Genomic DNA, 18,274 nt, shown 5'->3' on the forward strand with positions numbered 1-18,274 from the left:
CTTATTTACCCCACTGCTTGACCTCAGTGGGCAGTGGAAGAACTGGAAGGGAGGGGAGTTAGGAGGGCATGACAAGGCTAGAATCACTCAGGACAGGCTTTTGTTAAAGGAACAGGATTTGAAAAAAGACCTGGAAAAGCAGCTGTGGACCCCATCCCGTGCCACGAAGGCTTACCCCCGGGTATGGGAACAGTTGTTCCCTTACCCAGGGATAAGCCTCTCCAGTTGTATAAGCATACCCAGATAAGCATACCCAGAGGAGACTTTTGCAACTTGTCCCCGCAGGATGCAGTGGTAGCCATTTTGGTTCTGCTGTATCAGCGGGGGGAAAAGAATAGGATTGAACTCATAGGCTCCTGTCCTCGCTTTACATTTACAGCATCTAACTGTATTGACAGGGAATTAACTTCTATACGTTTCTAAAGAACTTACATCTGAATTCCATTGAAATCCATAGACTTAATGTGCAACTATTTTTTAAAAATGGCAAGAGAAGTCCCACCATTAAAAACAAAAAAATAGGGCACCAATTTCGACTGGGACCAAGACATGATGAAAGGGTAGTACTTTTCTGCAGCACCATTTTCCCAATCCAAATCACCCCTTCACTTAGAGTCCTATTTGTACCATAGGGTCAAACTTACAGGTACCATATGGGCTCTTACTTCCCCAGTAAACATGGATAGGGCTGGTGATATAACTTTAATTGCCTTCTGATGTTGAAAGTTTCAAATACTAAAGGTTTCATCTTCCATCACACTTGGAGAGTGTTATACTATGAAAAAAGCTCTATGTGAAGGATATAAAATACTTCCCGCAAGTTACTCTTCTCTTTTATCTAACCCCTGGAATAAGATGAGAGAGACACCCTGCCACTTTTGCAAACCTTATCATTATCAAGGCATTTCAAAGACCAGCTTTTGAAGGATTAAATATCAAAGCATCCCATTTGATAAGCTCTACATTAAAGTCTTTACCCTGTAAATGGGACTTGATAAACGGTCGCACTTAAATAAAAGGCTAGGCAGGTGTCAGAAAGAGGGATAGCATGTATTTTCTATTATCCAAAGGCTCGTTTTTCTTTTTTTTTTAATAGATTTAAACTGTAAGACAGACCAAATCACTTCATTTTTCCATCTATGGGATGCAGATGAAAAATAAATTCAGTGCCTCGAGCAATTCCTTCTTCCTGAGTGGTTTCCATCTGCCCCATATTAGCTGTTCTTCACCAACCACAGTGCTTCCAGTTCTACTGGTGCGGTTTCCCATTTCAGATGTGTCTTCACTGGTGATGACATTAAGGTAAGGATGCTGCTCTGTTCTTTCTTTGCTCATGCTGCAGTTTTATTCCAGACAGACTGCCTGGGCTACTCAGTAATTTTTAGTGAACTTTAAAACAGATGGCACAATCCAGTAAAGTTGAGCACTTTTAAATCTCATCATGGGAGAACTCACTTTGTTTTCACTCTCTCAATCTGAAGTCAACAGGGCTTAAAAGTGCTCAACCCTGGTAGGATCATGGCTACAATTTTAATATAAAGGACATCCTGCTGCTCATTTATTAGTAATAGGTAATAGAAATAGGTACAACTGACATTTCTATGGTCTCCAAATCTTAATATACTAATATTTTTAATTCAGTGTGCTGAATCTATCGAGTTAGCCATGCCACCTATGATAAAATGAGTACCACAATTAGGTGAAGGAATGAGTGGAAAGCTTTGTTTATGAATGAATATTAATTTTAATATGCCTTACATATAAATTTAGCTTATACAAATGAAGAGCAAATATTCAGTGTATATATATTTTATGAAGCCACTTTACTAGATTTGACTTTGTCTTGCTAATCTGAGGGGTCAATGTACATTATAAATGATGGACTAGTGCAAGAACCAGCAGGCACCAGGGCAGGTAAGCCAGTGCAGGAAGCAGAACAGGGCAGGGAGAGGGTGGGGAGGGGGTAATAGGATAAGGTGGGTGGATTGGGGCTGGGAAGGGGGGAGGATTGGCAGCAGTGGCACACACCATATACTATCTCTCTTCCTGGGTCCAGTCCACTGACACAGGGCAACATGGATTTGCGCTGGCCATTTAGCAGGTACAAATCTGAGTTGCCCCATTGCAGCTGCTGGGGCTTTCCCCAGTGCAAGGGAACAAATGTCCCCTTACCTCGCGGAGTCCCCCAGCATGCAAAACTACCCTGCAGGATGCATCAGGTCACACACTGATGCCGCTGCATCGGTGCAGGAGAACTTGGATAGGACTGGGCTAGAGGTCTACAATTTGTTTGAGTAGTTTTACTCCTGAACTTGGTAAGAGCCAGACATTCATGTTTCTCAGAGGATAAACTGGTTCACAAGTAAATGAGGATCTATTCATCCATTTGATAGCATGCAATCTTATATAAGATTATGTGTGTGTGTGTCCCACATATGTGTCTTGTGTGTGTGAGAGAGACATATACAAGTAAGACAGAAGATTATATGCTGTCAGGTGAGAAAATCTTTGCTTGCTTGTGAGCATTTATCTTTAGAGAAAGACTGATGCCTGAAAGGCATTCAGAGTAAAACCCCTCTTTTTTGCCTGCACAAAAAGAGGTATTCCTCTTTCTACTCTTTAATATAAAACAAGCCCTGAAAAATTTCTCATTGTTTTGTTTACTCTAGCCAAAATGCCTGAAGGCCATAGAAATATTTATCATTATCTAAAGCACAGTTTATTATGGAGTTTTACGCCAAGTTATTGGCCTTGGGGGTGTTCTCCGTACAGAATGTGCCACTATTATGAAATCCCCGTGGAGATATCTCATAACATATATTTCATTAAGAAAGCTCAAAACCTTTTGGGCCTCTTCGCTTTCTATTCAGGTAGAAGCAGTGAGTCATAGCTCACCAAGGTGAACAGTGTCATTCACCAAAGAAAGCATGGTAGGTCCTCACTTCATGATGCACAATGCAGCCAAATCACTTTATGATGGACGCTCTGTGGCAAAATAAGGCTCACTATGCCACTGTACAGGCATCTGCTGCTTAACAACGGTTTGCTTAATGACGGACAGCATATATGACAGTGGTCAAAGCACAATAAAGATGCTCTTAATGAGGCAATCCCATAGTTTGCAGCAGAGTGTGTGTTTACACAACAGAGAGGCTCTTAATGCAAAGATCTCCAGTAGCCTGTGCAGCTAGCTAGTGTCTGGCAGGGAGTGTCTGTTCACACAACAAAGGCAATAGATTGGACTGAATGTTCACTTAATGACCTCATAACAACAGGGATTGGAGAACGTATCCCTGTCGTTAAGTGGTGCATACCTGTATAGTGAAAATATTGTAATGTTGTTACATGACATTACATCTACAGGTACAACCCAGCTGACATGTAGAACACAGAAGAGAGTTACTTGTGTGCTTAGGGATTAAAGGGATTAAAGGAGCTAAGGATCATGTGAGTTTTATTGCAGATATTCACTTTTACAAATTTTGTTCACTTTTTAAATCCTTATTTGCATGTTAAAGGGTAGTTTTTCAAGCGACTGTACAGACAGAAACATTTCATGTACAGTTTATATCTTTCCATTAAAAAAACATACACATCATCAAGTTATAAGTCTGGCCCTCCGTGATTCTAACACTGATTTCACTCTATGCAATACTTTTAACAGTAAGTGTGGTCACTTATCATTGACCATATGAAGCCTGACTCTTAAAAAAACTTCTGTGCCACTGTTTTTAAATAAATGTCGCAATATTTTATCAGTATTTATAGTTATGGCAAAAGGGGGAAGGAGTGATAGGACTACTGACTCCTGGACAACTGTGTCCCAACAAAACATGCCCCAGTTACTGGCATCCCTGGATAGTCACATCCAGTTTTTTTGCATCCCAGACATTTGTGTCCCAATATATTTATAGTTATATTAGTTTTTTGTTTTAACACAAAGGTTGGGTTATAGTTAGAGCTGGGGTAGAGGCTTAGCATATATAACATGGGGATTGTTGCCCAGGACACAAATAACTGGAACACACACATACACAAAATAGACTTGAATGACCAGGGATGCCAAGGACCGGGACACAATCGTCCAAGATGCAAGTACCCTAGTACTGGGGAAAGGATTACATTATAAATTATTCTATTTACATTTTCTCTTTGTTTCAGTGTCTACAAGTGCTGCACAGGAAAACACAAGACGGCCTCTAACCACCAATGAACAATCTGATTCATCAAGCATTCCCAGTTTCAGCTGATTGTAATGTCATCAAGAAACAGAACTAGGGCTTGGGCATCTAGGTAGTAGGTCGGCTTGAGCCAACAGAGAGTCTTGATTATCTACAAATGATTACCAGGTCACCGGGGCATGGAAAAGGTGCCCCCCATTTCAATTTTATTCCCAAGATCAACTCATTACTGTTTCCCATATACGTGAATATTTGCTATTTAGTTCTTGGGGGGGGGAGAAATACAGTTCTGCCATTGTGTGTGTGTGTGGGGGGGGGGGTTATATGACAGTGAAGACAAAACCTGCTTTCCATCCCTCAATCTGGGTGGGCCAAAGCAACTGTCACTCCATACACTGTACAACAAACACTCTTATCACAGGTGACCTGTCCATCATGCTGACAAACCATCTTGCAAATTAAGTGCCAGTCAGTGTCCAAGTGGCAGAACTTGTGCTCCTTGAATTTTAAAAATTATTTCACCCAAAAAGAGTTATTGGTGCTGACACGAGTGAGTTTTTCCAATCTGATGTAAGCTTTATCTCAAGCAGAGGCTGGATGGCCACCTGTCAGGGATGCTATAGTAGTTGCCTGCACTGAGCAGGAGGTTGGACTAGATGACCTCCAAGGTGATTTCCAACTCTAACATTCAATAATTCTCCGTTGTGCTGGGTCAACATCCTTTCTGGAAAATGTATTTGCTGTTTCAGTGGCGCAGCTAAGGAGGGGCTGGAGAGGTACGGGGCCCTGGGTACCACACCTTGAGAGATGTCTCAAGGCCTCCTTGTTACCACAGTGCAGTAACTTCTCCTGCACCCCCTCGTGGTGCAAGCTGCTGTGAGCTGCTGACCACTTTTTCTCCACCAAAAAAGTTGTTGGCTGCTCAGAACACTGCACAACTGCTCCAAGTGCCCATGACCTGGAAGTAATTGGTGGTGACATCATCACATCACCACAATTACTTCCAAGTCATGCACTTCTGATGGGGTTGACATCGAGAGACATGGCCCCAGGTGCCAGAGGGACCAGCTACACCAGTGCTCTTTGGCCCCATTGAATATATATTATTTTATGTCACGTCCATTGACACTTTGCTAGATAAACTTTGGCAAACTAATCAATACCTTGATTGCTTGTCGCACAATCGTTATGGGCAGACATGCAGTTACTAAGCAAAGTTTGGTTTTATTATGTGAATTACTTTTTGAACTCTCTTTTGATACGGTTTTAATTTGATTTGAGACCATTTTATCTTGCTGTGAGAACATTTTCTAAAAAACTGAAAACGGATATGCAATGCTTGCATTGCAAATAGCACATGGAAAACAGTCATGGGAATTTTAAATCTCAATTTTATGGGCTTAATTGAAGCTGAAAAATTTATTGCAAGTATTTATGCTAAGATTCTATTACTTATTTCAGCTGGACTAAGCTAACATCTCCTCTATAGCTGATTCTTTCTTTAAATATTAACACATCAAAGGGCAAAAAGCTGGCATTGATTAGTATTGTTCAAAGTCTGTGTGTTACTCCGGTAACTGAGATATGTCTGCTAAATCCTCTTCTCCTTTAAATAATAAACTTCACAGGAGATCACTCAAATGTAGCAGCTGGTACACTGCTCTATACAAGTGAACTCATATGCTTGAGGCATCATATCCTCATTTAGACTCCTCAGAACACACTTGAATGTAGAATCTTGAACCCTTGGAATGTTCTGCGATAAATAAACTGTTCTTCCAATCTGTTTATATACTCAGCCTGTGAAATTTCACGGAGGAATAGTGGTCACTCCTATACTCAACCCCTATCTCTTGCTATAGCTGCTTCTCCTCTTGTACTCTCCCTCTCCTCTCTTTGCTCTGCCTAGCTGCCACCAGCAGTACCTTTTAAGAAGGTGGCAAACAGCTGGAATTGGTACTGTGCTAACATTTTTGCACTCACAGATTAAATATTCCTGGTGAAAAATGGACGCTCAAATCAGGGATGTACTCAAGGAACGGAGTCCAAGTCATGAGTTGAGTCACAAGTCAGTGACCCCACGACTCTACTCATGAGTCATAGCAGATGGCCATCATGACTCAACCCACAAGAAATTTAGTCATTTCAAGTTGAGGCACAAGCCATTTCAAGAAACGAGTTGAGTGGAGGATGCACCCCTCACAAAAAACCTTAAGCTTTAATTCTTCCCTCAACCACCCGGTTACTGCCTCCTAGAACCTACCCTCCCACCATGTCTGCTGCTGTCCTTCTGAATGCCTGCTTCTGGATCTCCCACAAGATCTTCAGCATGATGCGGAAGTGGTGAAAAAGTACACACATAAGAGATTTGGGACTTGAGTCATTTCGAGTAACAACTCTTTTTTTAGAGTCACTGGCCCTGAGTCACAAGACGAGTCTCGGTCTGTGACATCCATGACTTGAGTCAACTCATGTCATTGAAAACAGTACTTTTGTGTGACTCAAGTCAAATCAGCTCAAGTTGAGTGTCAATCCCTGTTTCAAATCACCAAGAGTAGCTGTGTTCATTCACTAATTTGTGTGCCTGTGGACAATCCTGATAACTTGTTGATTCCAGCGCTACTGATGCATGAGTTCTGACCAGACTCTGCTATATGCTGACATCATTAAGGCCTAATTAAGCCCTGCACTGGCTTCAGTCTGAAGAGCGGTAACATCAGCCACTATCTCTTTCCCCTGCTGTGCTATGCAGGTGGTTTATTACTTTCTGCACTGCATTGAAGCCTTTGCTCCAATCTGCTCTAGTCATATCTAGCTGTGATACAGCATGGTTGGAGATAAGAAAGCTGCATGAATGGATCCTACATGCATTTGGTTGCATATCCAAATATAGACGTCATCCTTCTCCACGTTACATTCCTTTCCATGGGATATGCACTGCAGCAAGGAGCAGGTTCGCAGCTTGGGGGTCCTCCTGGACTCGCAGCTGCTCCTGGATTCCCAGGTGGCGGCTGTGGCTAGGGGGGCCTTTGGTCAGCTTCGGCTGGTGCGCCAGCTGCGACCGTACTTGGATCGTGCAGACCTGGCCACGGTGATCCATGCCACAGTGACATCGAGGTTAGATTACTGTAACGCGCTCTATGTGGGGCTGCCCCTGAAGACAGTTCGGAAACTACAATTAGTACAGAATGTGGCGGCCCGTGTGGTCACCGGAGCCAGGCGGTTTGACTCTGTCAGCCCGCTTCTCCGGGGGCTACATTGGCTGCCCGTTTCCGGGCCCAATTCAAGGTGCTGGTTTTGACCTTTAAAGCCCTATACTGCTCTGGGCCAGGATATCTTAGAGACCGCCTACTCCCATACAATCCGGCTCGTCCTCTCAGGTCATCAGAGAAGGCCTTTTTGCAAGTGCCGCCACCCAAGGAGGTCCAGGGGGCGGCTGCAAGAAATAGGGCCTTCTCGGTAGTGGCACCAACATTATGGAACTCCCCCTTGACTTGAGAATGGCTCCCTCTCTTGAGAGTTTTCGGCGAGGCCTGAAAACACTGTTGTTTAAACAAGCCTTCTGATTTCTGGCCTTCTTAACTTTTTTATACATCTTTGAGTTTTACAGGCTTGATTCCTCGGTGATCTGCTCTTTTACTCTTTTAATCTGACTACTGTTTTTATGGCCTCTGTAGTGTGTTTTTAAATGTTTTTATCTGCTTGTATTAATGTTTTTAAAATCTGTTTTTTTAATATGTTGCTAGCCGCCCTGGGTCCCGTTAGGGAGAAGGGTGGGATAAAAATAAAGTTTTATTATTATTATTATTATTATTATTATTAACTACACAAGACTGAATCAAGGTCAGGCAGTGTTAGTGTAATTGACACAAAAGCTCTCAGCCTACATAGCACTGATTCAGAGCTCTTACCTAATCACTTATTTAAAAAACTGGGTTAGAAGATGGATCAAGGAAGAAACTGCATTAGTTCTGCCAACTGCCAACACCTCTTCAGGGATGCCTACTAGCCACCGAAGATGATTTGAGCAGGACTGACAACTTGCATTGCAACCCAAATTTCATACGTTTTGCTATGGTGATTCGTGATCTACCATATGTCTATGCCATATTAAGACATTCTAAAAGTCAGTTAACTGTGTCACTTACCATACCAAACTGGTAGTCCGAATTCACCCCAAAACCACTGGATGAAGAGATAATGCCTCCGGATTGGGCTGCCCATCACACATAGACATAGTAGCGCTAACAAGGTTTTTCAGATTTTTTTGTTTCCAAATAGACACTTTCTATCTCAAATCTTCTTTTGGGCAACTAAAGTAGGGTACGTCATCCTCTTTGCCCTACTAAAGACATCAGCTTTCAAGGTCTGAAGGCAGGTCATTTGTGTATAGCATAATAGGATTAATTGAAGTCATATTCAATACCCCTAAAGGGCCAATACGTAAGCGATGGGGCTCATGCTTCATATCTCCAATACAGATGTTGTAAATGAAATTTCCATACAAAAATAAATCACAGTCCTATTCAACACAGACATAACTTTTTTCCCATAGTTAAATTAGGTTACAGAAAAAGGAGACAATAAAATCCTTTAATATTACATTACTAAAAAAATATGTAAACCGACACTATATCAGGATGAACTGATTTTCAAATGGCATAAAACCTCAAAACGCACTTATTCATTATTTACAATCAGTTTTACGAGCTGAGGGCTAAATATATTTATTTTCCAACAGAGCAGATATAACAACATTTGGTGCATTGTTCAACTATTAGCTCCGCTTTTAACTTACTATGGATCTGTGCTAAAGCATCTGGTGACCATCTGAGAAATAGGCAAACTATATACATATCTCTCTTCACACAACAGACTCTGCAGTTTGTTCTGCACATCCAGGGATTTACAGAGTGAAGAACTGTGAAGTATTCCACTTCTCCAACCTTTCACAATTTGACTGCCCTTATTGCAAGTCAAATGAGCATTAGAACTATTAGTATCACACAATAAAGCACATGCTACTAATGTTTTGTTTTGTTTTGTTTTTTTGGACAGGGGTGTTTTAAACACCATACTGTAGTAATGCCACATATCTTAACTGTTATACAATGTCCATAACACTGCAGTCCATAATTATGTGTTGTGTTATGTGTCTACATAGATGCTCTGTACTGGATATATCTATGGCATTACTCTGTACTGAAGTGCATCTTACGAAGTAGTCACTCCGGTCATGGAACATAAAGTAGAGCCAGTCTCTAGTCATAGCATGAGTTCTGGATGTTTGGTACAGCCCTAATATCAGTCCCACACGAGACGTACTTCTGAGTAGACATACACATGATTGCACTGTTAGTAAGATTTTATGCAATAGTTATTCTTGCGCCCCCAATAGGTTAAAATATTATTTGGATGCTGCAAAAGAATGAGCAATAGCTCAACACTCGGCACATCACGTGTCCTGCAACAGTTTATGATAAAACTTATGCTTATGAGAAAGCATGTAAAACAGTAAAACTTACTGTTTATTCATAAATAGTATATTTCAACACAGTCTTCTATGAGTCTTATTTCAGCCTCTAAAGTTAGTGCAGTAAGGCCTACTACCATCAAAAGTTGTTGTACGAGGTCGGTGCTTCTCTTCAAATGAATGGGAAAGGAGAATGGTGCATATATACATCTCCCCTTCCAGTGCACAGCCCCACCATCACTAATTGTGCAGAGGTAGTTCAAACAATCTGTTTCTCAATGTGCACAACATAACTTTAATTTTAAACCATGTATTGAGGAGCGGCTTGGATAAATGTCCCGTGCATGATTGAGCAACACCAGAAGAGGGAAGAGAGATGGGCTGCCCCTATGTTCTTCCTTCACATGGTTGGAAAGGGCCAACTCAGAATACTGTCCAAAGTGGTCCTAAACATTCCTAATTTAACTTAAATGCTTTGATATTAGTAAGATGAAGCAGTTGCTAATATCAGCATAGCTAGTGTATGATCTAGAAAGAATAAAAGAATTCAAATCTCTATAAAACATAAGGAAGTTATGGAAAAATTTCCCTATCTGATATAGTTTTCTTTATTACATGGTTACATGGTTAGTGATGTATGCATGGACACACAAAGCTGTGGTTGCCTTCTTAGAACCCAATCCTATGCATGTCTACTCAGAAGTAAGTCCCATTAGAGTCCTGGCTTACACCCAGGAAAATGTGGATAGGACTGGGTTCTTAGTTTCAGAATACAGTTTGGGTAATAAATATTAAGTCCATACATGAAAGTCATGATAAACTATACAGCAGTGGTTCCCAAACTGTGAGCTGTGGTTTCCTGGGAAGCCATGGAAACCAGTCAGGGGAGCCATAAAATTCTTGCAAAAACAAAAAACAAAAACAACACACTGCCCTATACAATGTATAAGATTGCAGCCTTAAATGGGGAACTGTGGCCAATGGTCCAGTAGGTCAAGGAAGCCACCAGTCAAAAAGGTTTGGGAACCACTGCTCTACAGTATTCAAGCTTTAATTTTTTTTTAAAGGATGTTGTAACAATTATCCTCAATGAAAAACAGTGGCTATAAAAAGTGTAGAGCATTTATTGCTAATCAAATCATTTATTGCTTCATACAAGGTTAATAAAACACTTGCACATCAATGGTTAATTCTGAAGAGCTCCAAAACAAAAAGATGGATTAATAAAAGCACATTTATTTGTAAACAGAACCACAGTTGCAAAGCCACACACAAAGAAATAAAAAAAGCAATTATTACACCAAGGAGCATCCACGTAATTAAATTACATTATGAGACATAAATTATTAATTGTTTATTCTGTTAATTACAAAGCAATATAACATCAAATATGTATTCTTCATTGTAACTGTAATACAATCAACACATGAGATGCATCTGAGAGTTTTTTAATGCCTGCTTTGTTACTCTTTTTCAACGCTGTTGTGCTAGATGGCGAGTAAATTGTTTCTGTTCTGTCAATTTCTTTGTGTATGTTATAAATTAGTTATTGATAAATCATTATTTTCTTCCACAGTTAAAAATATCAGCTTGTGGTACAACTCAAGTTAGTAAAAACAAAACTATTGAACAAATATCCATAAAGAGTTATTCTGATGTTTGATAAAATACAGCAGCAGAAGAGGTATAAGACTATAGCTGGTTTGGAAAACCAAGATTTCTGATGCTGACTTCCCTTTTAATATAAAAGACTCTATTAAAAATATAAATACTTTTCAGGCACTGTAAAAGTAAAAAGAGAATGCAAGGACTTGCATGGTACATAATTAAATCTTTACATTCAAGATAAAATAAATATTTTTAACTTCTATACAGTTGATCTGACCCTTGTTCAAATTGGAGCCAATAGTGGCCAGTGGCACTGGCTTCACAGTAAAGGGGCCAAAAGCTATAGGCCAGTGGTTCCCAAACTTTTTAGCACCTGGACCCACTTTTTAAAATGACACTCTATCAGGACCAACCTAGGTTTACCAGACTTTTAAAAAAGGAGATCAAGAAAGAAATATTTGTTTGTAATAATAAGTCAAAAAACACCCTCAAACATTTATCTCCCTATATTTACACTTGCTTGCAAACTGCAGGAGCTGAGCTCTTTGCAGGGTAATTAGTAGCTACAGTATCTGATTTCAAAATAGGCTTAGGGCTTGAGGCAATTAATTATCTGACTTTTCCATCATCCTTTGGTGACCCAACAAAAATCAGGTTGGGACCTACCATTAGGTCCGGACCCACAGTTTGGGAACCACAGCTGTACACATAAAAGATGACTAACACTGGCTGCTGCTTCTTGATGAATGCAGTAATCAACTAGAAAAATGTTCAATGTCATTTACTTCAAATTACACTTATTTGGACATAAGCGAAACAAATATAAGCTATCGCTTAGTTAATGTGATTATTATCATGATACTAAATTCATGAAGATGAATTAAGGTTGCAGTCCTATGCATATTTACCTGGGAGTAAGTTCCACTGAGTAGGGCTTACTTCTGAGTAAATATGCAGAGAATTGTGCTGCTGTTTGATCTAAAAATTAAGGCAAAGGAAGTTTTACATGTTCTAATACTTGTCAGGGTCTAAATCACTTTCCAGCTGTATTTCATCACAGTTTCTTTCTCTTTTCTAAGAAAAGTTAACCCTTTGCAATCAGTGGCACTTCTAGCACCTCCTGTATATTTTGAATCTTTATCCCATCAGCTGGGTGTCAACTACCTACCCGCTGGTATAGTAGTGACATTATCAGTAAAGAAACCAGTAAATGTGATTTCATACAGTCATCAGGGAAGCAGACCGCAAACTCCTATTTCTGTGCTGGGCTGGCAAAGTACGTTCATGACACCACGTGAGCAGGCAGTGCTGGCAGGATTGCCTACGCAGGCCTGCCAGTGTTGGATCTGAGTCCCTGGCTGCCTGCAGGGGTATTGTGCTGATTGGCTCAGGGGCTGGGAGGGGGTGGCAGGAGGGAATTTCAGAGAGGAGGAGGAGCGTTCTTGGGTGGGGGTGGAATGGGAGGTGAATAGGGCCTGGAGGGGGGCAGGAGGCCTCCTCCGCCATATCCCATCCTCCCTCCTGGGCTAGGCAGCCTTACAGCCTGGACTTCTGCCAGAGATTCTGGCAGAGATTTGAGTAGCCCCATAGGGCGGACTGGGGTGTTACTCAGGAAAAGAAAATAAATATCCCCTTACCCTGAGGAGACCTCTAGCCACCTCCTAAGCTGTGCTGAATAGAGTGCAGGCCATGTGGCCTGACGGCCAGCGCAGGTTAGGATAGGGCTATCTGTATTAGGAAATATTATCCAGCTGCAGCTGAAAGAGTTTAAGTACCACTGATTTCAACAGAGTCAAGCACATTTCTTAACTTTTCACTGAAATCAGTGGCGCTGGTGTTTTGAGTGGCGCTCGCTGAATTCCGGCTGGATCATGGCCTAAGCATAACTTTGTGGGCTGAAGGCCCTACATATCCTTTTACATCACATTTTGGCAGGCATTGTAATTTGCAAAGGTGACATGAAAATGCTTTGAAAAGAACTGGAAAATTAATTGATTGTACCAGAGCCTAAATATTTAAAAAGGAAAATCACTGCAAATTCATAATATTCAGTTCGTAGAATACTGATATATTTAGCAAATGAGCTTAACAATTTGGCTTGCAAAGTCTTTCTCAGTAAAATTAAAGACTTCCAGGAAAATCAATAGTAATTTTTCCACCAAGATCCATTTAAGCAGGCCAAAGGATGTTAGTTATTGAATATTGTTCATTCCTCAAGCAGTTGGATTATTGTGATTAACTCTGTTCAAGGAATTTCTTTCCAGCAGAGATGATACAACTGGAGTTAATCTTTTTTAAGATCCACTGATTTCACTATACAAATGACGTTTAGACTGGCAGTCTAAACTGAATAACCTTCACTGGACTCCACTTTTGGAAAAATTGACATTGTCAAAATGTTACTGGCAATAATTACATTTGTCTTTGGCATTACCAGAGAACTACAAACAAGAAAGCTTTTATATAAAAACCAACATTAATTAGTAATTTTTGTATTTAACAAATATAAACCTTTAGCACACATTGGATGGATGGCATAGTATACATTACTGTGTACATTACTGCAAACAAGCTATATACAAAAAGACTTTAGCTTATTCAAGTTTCACTATATACAAAAATAAATATGTAGCTGACATTATAACATTAATGAACCAAGACCACCAGCAACCGTAATGTGTGTCTTCTAAGGGCTGTTCAAAACATAATTCCACTCATAATAGAATCAAGGAAATAGCTGCCATTTAAACTCCCGTTTCTAGAGCTTGAAGAAGTAGTTACATTGTTGGGATGTGAGACCAACAATTAAAATAATGCACAGTGTAAAATTAAACAAAATACACAAAGGGGAGGGGGAAAAGATGATAGTGAATACTATCGTACCGATTTCCATGGTTCACGATGCCATGACACTTCACCCGGACATGAATGTCGGTTACACTGTGCTGTATTAGGCGGTTTTTCTAGCACTTCACAGTTTTGTTCATCTAACACATGGCCATTGGGAAGCTGACAGATGACCAGTCGTGTCTTTAATCCATTGCCACACGTCTGAGTACACTGTAAGTAAAATTAAACAAAAATTTTCACCAACTGATATAACATTATTAGTGAGTGATAATGTTATATCAGTGCCAGATAAAGCCAACGGCATTAAGACAAGCCAGTAAAGTTTACTGTTTGTTTAGTTATCAAACTTATCTGCATTAGGGCCTCCAAGAGGAATTTTATCAGGGGGTACAAAATTTCTTTTGGGCCCCTTTGCAAAGGGGAGGGGTGAAACACAGCAGGGGAGGGTGGTGATGGGTGAGCAGAATGGGGGTAGGGAGAGGCAAAACAGGGTGGAGGGAGGGTGGAGACAGCTGGAAAAGTCTTTGGAGCCAGATCTACCCACCCACATGGCATCAGCAGCTAGATACAGTAATATGCAAAAACAAAACACACTCCCAAGTCTCTCTAAAAAATTTTAAATATAGAAATTCATGCAGAAAATTAGCACCATCATATTTAGATTCACACTAGAATGGCAAGTGCTGTGCATTCCAAAACTTGCTTCTGCTGTAGTCTTGCAGCTGTGTCCCTGACCTCCTATACACTCCTTCATGGGGAGCGAATCCACAAGCCAAAGAGCTACCGTAGCAGTCTAGTTTCCTCCCAGATTTGACACTGTGTTAAGGAGTGTCATGTATGCATTCCTTGGCACAGCATATATGGCTTGCCAGTAGCTGCAGTAACTACAACTGCAAGCTCGTGGTAGTGTTCCCAGCATCCCAAGAGGGCAACAAGTCTGAGTAGATAGGAAAATGTCAGATCCCAGGAAATTTCTGGGCCCACTCCACTGGCTCCTGGGCCCCCCTTTTGACCCTGGGTACAAATTATCCCCTTTACCCCCTCTCCTAGGCCCTGATCTGCATCTTGCTTTCCTTCAAAGAGCGCAGGGGGCAGGCATAGGAATTATGCAGGACCACCATAGTTGGTAAGGACCTTTATCTTAAAACAGAAGCTTTTTCTTCAAATTCTCCAGAAATGGCAAAAAGTGAAATTGTTATATTATTGTTAGGAGGATCCAATAATAATAATTTCTGTTATTATGCAATAACGTTTTTTTAAAGTGCTTGCATAACTGAAAAAGAGTAGGGGCTGATACAGTCTCAAATTCTGCAAGGGGTGGACACTCTCAAAACTAGAACACCCCCTGGGCCCAATCCTAATCAACATTCCAGTGCTGATGATGCCAACGGGGATGCATTGCCATGCCTTCAGGGGTCCATTGCAGCTGCATTCGTGCTGGAACGTTGGACAGGATTGGGCCCTAATTAGTTTCCTAACAAATAATGAATTCAATTAACAACAAACTGTTATATCACAGGAATTCAAAGTGCATTTTGGAAATTGTCTACACTGAAATGAAAGATGCAAAGACAACAGAATAAAATTATTGCTACTGTATATTCATTTTCCTGAAAATATGGCTAAGATACTTTGTGTGTCTGTGTGTGTGTTTACAAATCATCTTACTTCTCCCCAGTTCCCATAGTTCCATCTTGGACATGGACCAGAATCACAGTGGCTGGTGTCTGGTGGTTTCACTGTCTCATCACAGGAGCTAGCACTTCTTCCATCCTCATCTTGGCACACCACAACCCGGTGGTGAAATCCACCAGCACAAGTACTTGAGCACTAGCAACAAATATATAGACAACAAATATATGTTGTTATTATTCAGATAGCACCATGAATAGGGATGGAGCTTTACACAGCATGAAATGACAGGTGCTTCCCCCGGGTTGCTCCCAGTTTAGACACTGACACAAGGGAGACAACAAAGCAAAAGCAAGGGGTGGAAGCAAGAGAGAACAGGAGAGGCATATACGATTGCTTCAGTTACACATATTCAAGCTTACAGTCAGCAAAGAAGACCAACGGCACAGTTCAGCGGTTTTCAAACTGTGGATCCAGGATCCACCTTTGTATCCACCTGATACAATTAAATATAGAGGAAGCAAATAGACTCCCATAATCCTCTTGCCATGATTTTGCCATAGAGGAAATACTGAAAGAGACCACTCCATGGAAGGAGAAGCGTCAGAAGATATGATCACCCTACAAATACTTCTGGGGCTCTCCCCAAATTTCAGAAGATACAGAAGAAGATAATAAAATGTAAAAATGTCTGTTACTCAGGTTACAAAATACATTTATATAAAATGAACGTCTATAGTTTAGCCAAGCAGCTTATCATTTGCTAGCAGTAACTGTTACCTTGTAGATGCCCGTCTGAACTCAGAAGCTAAGCAGGGTCAGGCCTGGTTAGTACTTGGATGGGAGACCGCCTGGGAATACTGGGTGCTGTAGGCTTATACCATAGTCTTTCGAGACTGAAGGTTGCCAACCATATTATCATTTGCTAACTTACTTGGGTAAGAAGGAACTTATTCTATGTGTTCCATGTTTTGTGTGAGTATCCAAATGGTAAACTGCACTGCTATCTCTTCTCCTAAAGCAGAGACATTCCTTCTCCTGCTGTGCTAGCACAGAAGCATGCTACTAGTGCCCACCACTTATCCTGCCATCGTATTCATTTCCCTTTCTCTTGAACTGCCACTACTCTTGCCATTCCCATTTCTAGTTACAAAAGAAGTAATGCTTAGGTACAGGGGAGGGCAGTGCACTAAGTACTGGAGACATCACAACCTGCCATGTAAGTGCCCCCCTCCACTTACCATTGGAGCCATTCCGAGTCGCAATCACTGTCCAGAATGGCTCTGGTGGCGAGTGGGGTGTGTGTTTGTGTGTGTGTGTGTTTACACAGCACATTACAGCGCCTGCACTACTTAGTGAGCCACCCCTCCTGTAGCTACATCACTGAGAAAAAGAATAGTTGCTGTGTGTATCTTCAGGGATGAAAAAGGCTGCAAAGATGGGGTTTGTTGGGGGGGAGGTGGAAGACTAATATGCAACAGGAAGGGGAGGGGAAAAGCAGGTTGAAGATGGAAAGGCAATCAGTGGTTACCAATATGGTGGAGTAACAATTAAGAAATGGACATGTACACTAGAAATACATGCACCATGGTTACTTTGCAATGTTGTCAGAGCACCGCCTCCCAAAGCAGTTTATATAATATAATAATAGCAAGGACAATAATTATTTCTTTCCCACCTAAAAAAACACAGCACATACATACAAAGCTTTTTTGGTTACAAAATGGTTACAGAATGATACACATGGTTAAAAGACAGCAATTTACTTACTGCTCCCCATGGTCCTGTTCTCCATTGGTCTCCTCTTGGAGGGAAGTGGTTCCTTGCCTTTGTATTGTCCTGTGATTGATGGACCTTGTGTACTGAAGGATAATCCTGATCTGTCAAATGGCTTGGATGTTCATGAATATCCGAAATACGGCGATGAACTGGCTGGCAGGGTGGCATGTTACATTCCTGTTCTTTTGCAGGACGGCCTTCGGGATCACAGTAATTCTCATCAATTTGTTGATGGTGGTTGACACAGACAACTTGTCTTGTTACTATTCCATTATCACATGTAACTGTGCACTGACCAAAAATTAACCCAACATTTATGTGACACAACATAACAAAAAAATGGATAACCAATGAAAACTATTTTAATTATAATTAATAATTATCTACATTTGGGAAAGAAGTTATAATAGCTCCATGCATGCCTCTTCAAAAATCAAAATAGAAAACTTTTCAACCCAGATGCATATTTAGGCTCTAGTATAAATCAAGACCAAATATAAATATATAATATTTACCGATGACCAGGTTCCAATTTGCCAAACTCCACATGAACTAAAGCAGCTTGAAACTTCCTCTGGTCTGGGCAAGTGTGCACAAAATGATTCATCTGCTACTCTGCCATGACCATCCCGACAACTTACATAGCGAGCACGGTTTCCCTGTCCACAAGACGCAGAACACTACAAAGAAGAAGGAGAGCTAGCAACTTACTATTTTAACCAAACACGCCCACAAAACATGTGTACAGATG

At 40.9% G+C, this 18,274-nt stretch overlaps 1 protein-coding gene across 3 annotated transcripts in view; it reads right to left on the reverse strand.

Annotated features, from left to right (window-relative positions):
* ADAMTS20 (ADAM metallopeptidase with thrombospondin type 1 motif 20) overlaps window positions 1-18,274 on the reverse strand; it is a 98,216-nt gene that overhangs the window by 24,760 nt on the left and 55,182 nt on the right. For all 3 annotated transcript variants that reach the window (XM_066633250.1, XM_066633248.1, XM_066633249.1), the window contains exons 25-28: window positions 18,039-18,203; window positions 17,515-17,814; window positions 15,781-15,942; window positions 14,146-14,322 (exon numbers count right to left, since the gene is read on the reverse strand). In XM_066633250.1, the coding sequence (XP_066489347.1) occupies window positions 14,146-14,322; window positions 15,781-15,942; window positions 17,515-17,814; window positions 18,039-18,203 (804 nt within the window). The remainder of the gene's footprint in view (window positions 1-14,145; window positions 14,323-15,780; window positions 15,943-17,514; window positions 17,815-18,038; window positions 18,204-18,274) is intronic.

This window comes from Tiliqua scincoides, chromosome 7 (genome assembly GCF_035046505.1).
Source record: "Tiliqua scincoides isolate rTilSci1 chromosome 7, rTilSci1.hap2, whole genome shotgun sequence".
Lineage (NCBI taxonomy): Eukaryota > Metazoa > Chordata > Lepidosauria > Squamata > Scincidae > Tiliqua > Tiliqua scincoides.